Source organism: Apium graveolens, chromosome 4 (genome assembly GCF_009905375.1).
Source record: "Apium graveolens cultivar Ventura chromosome 4, ASM990537v1, whole genome shotgun sequence".
NCBI classification, from domain to species: Eukaryota; Viridiplantae; Streptophyta; class Magnoliopsida; order Apiales; family Apiaceae; genus Apium; species Apium graveolens.
Window position 1 is genome coordinate 64,472,020 of NC_133650.1, and position 2,151 is coordinate 64,474,170.

Below are 2,151 nucleotides of genomic sequence, written 5' to 3' on the forward strand. Positions count from 1 at the left end.
GTCTTGGTTAATATTTTTTTATATATAATTTTAATAAAATATTATATAAATAATAATTGTATAATTATAAATTTCATTATGTATTATTTCAAGTTTAGTTCAAATAATATATGATTGGAGATATTTTTCCTAAATAATAATGTAATTATTTGTTGTTGGTGAGATTCGAACCTAAAAACGTATATATATCTTTATTAATAACAATATAATATTTGTTGTTAACAAAATTCGAACCTGAACTTATATATATCTTTATAAATAATAATATAAATGTTTGTTGTTGACGGGATTCGAACCTGAGAATTTGTGGAGTGTATTTTTTTAGTATTCGGATCTAACGGCTATGATTGTTTGATGAAAAAGATCCGACGGCTATGATTGTTTGATGAAAAAGATCCAACAATCGTGATTGAAAGTAAATATCAAAATGAGGGTTAATCAACTACAAATTATATCTTATTATAGTATAGTATAGATGCATTCCTTATATTTGTCTAATATTTCATCCTTAAGGTGCCAACACATGCACAAAACACCACCAAGTCATTTCCACCCAACATAAATACCATTGTGTTTACTTGATAAAACTAACATCAAGTCCTTGTCAATCAATTATTTAACATCGTTTATAATAATATTTTATTTTAACTTAGCATCAAGCATTGTGCAACACAGACATGTTGTAAACGATCAAACAGTTACAGATACATGTATAAGCTGTTTAGAAGTAAGAACATAGAAACAAAGTTTGTGCTTGTCAAAAGACCACACAATAATTTTTTATTCTGTAGCACTATTACATATAGAAAGCTAAACAACTGACTACCAGAAAATCAGGGACTACATGTCATGACTTTCCTTAAACAGACTCCATGATCCCTGTATTCTTGCTACTGCTTATTCTACCAAATCACTCTACTTATTCGACCATATCAATTTACTAACGACTAGAATTGCATAATATAAACAAATAAGTTTAAGATTATAACTCCAACACTATCCCCCTTAATCTTAAACTCTCAGACAAGTTCCTTTACTCCCAGAAGTTCTCTCATTCTCTCAAACTTGATGGTGGACAGTGCCTTTGTCAAAATGTCAGCTCGTTGATGTTCACTAGCTATGTGCTTTATGACTATTTCCCCACGCTCCACACACTCCCGAATGAAATGATAACGAATACTAATATGCTTGCTGCGCCCATGGAAAACATGATTTTTGGCAAGATCTATAGCTGACTTGTTGTCTATGTATAGAACAATTGGCCCTATGCATTCATTCATCACCTGACTTAAAACATTTCGAAGCCACATACCTTGACAAGCGGCCGCTGTGGCAACCATGAATTCGGCCTCACAGGAGGACAAAGCTACACATTTCTGCTTTTGAGACATCCATGTGATCATGTTTTCATTTAAATAAAACACGATACCCCCAGTACTCCTCCTGTCATCAATATTACCTGTCAAATCGCTATCTAAATATACCGTTAGAATGTTATTACCTCCCTGTTTCGAATAGATCAGTCCGTAGTCAAGCGTGCCTTTTATATATCGAAGTATCCTCTTTACAACATTTTGATGAAGAATAGTTGGTCGTTCCATGTAACGACTTACCATGCCAACAGCATACGAAATGTCAGGCCATGTATGAACAAGGTAACGAAGTCTACCCACCATACTTTTATACTAAGTCGTGTCTACTGTTTTACCTCCCTCATCTTTGGTTAACTGTTCTTTTGGGTCCATCGGGTACTTGGTGGGATTGCATCCTATCATTCCTGCCTTCTCCGGAATTTTCTTTGCGTAACTCGACTGCTTTATCTCAATATAACCCTCCTTTTACTGAACTTCAATTCCCAGATAGTACGTTAGCTTTCCCAAATCACTCATTTCAAATTTTGAGTTCATTTGCTTCTTGAACTCCTCAATGATGCCCACATTAGAACCTGTGACCAACAGGTCATCTACATAAACTGCGATTATCAACTTTTCACCTCTTACTTGCTTAGTATATACAGCATGTTCATACGGGCAACGCTTGAACCCAAGTCCCAACAAACAGCTGTTGAGTTTCGCATACCAGGCTCGAGGGGCCTGGCGCAATCCGTACAAGGCCTTCAGAAGCTTATATACAAGATGTTATTTTCCCTCA

General features: G+C 34.9%; 1 protein-coding gene across 1 annotated transcript; it reads right to left on the reverse strand.

The window, feature by feature from the left end:
* Positions 1-1,019: 1,019 nt before the first annotated feature.
* On the reverse strand, positions 1,020-1,676 carry LOC141718589 (secreted RxLR effector protein 161-like). Its single transcript, XM_074520968.1, has one exon. The coding sequence runs from the start codon at positions 1,674-1,676 to the stop codon at positions 1,020-1,022; it is 657 nt and encodes a 218-aa protein (XP_074377069.1).
* Between the last annotated feature and the right edge of the window lie 475 nt (positions 1,677-2,151).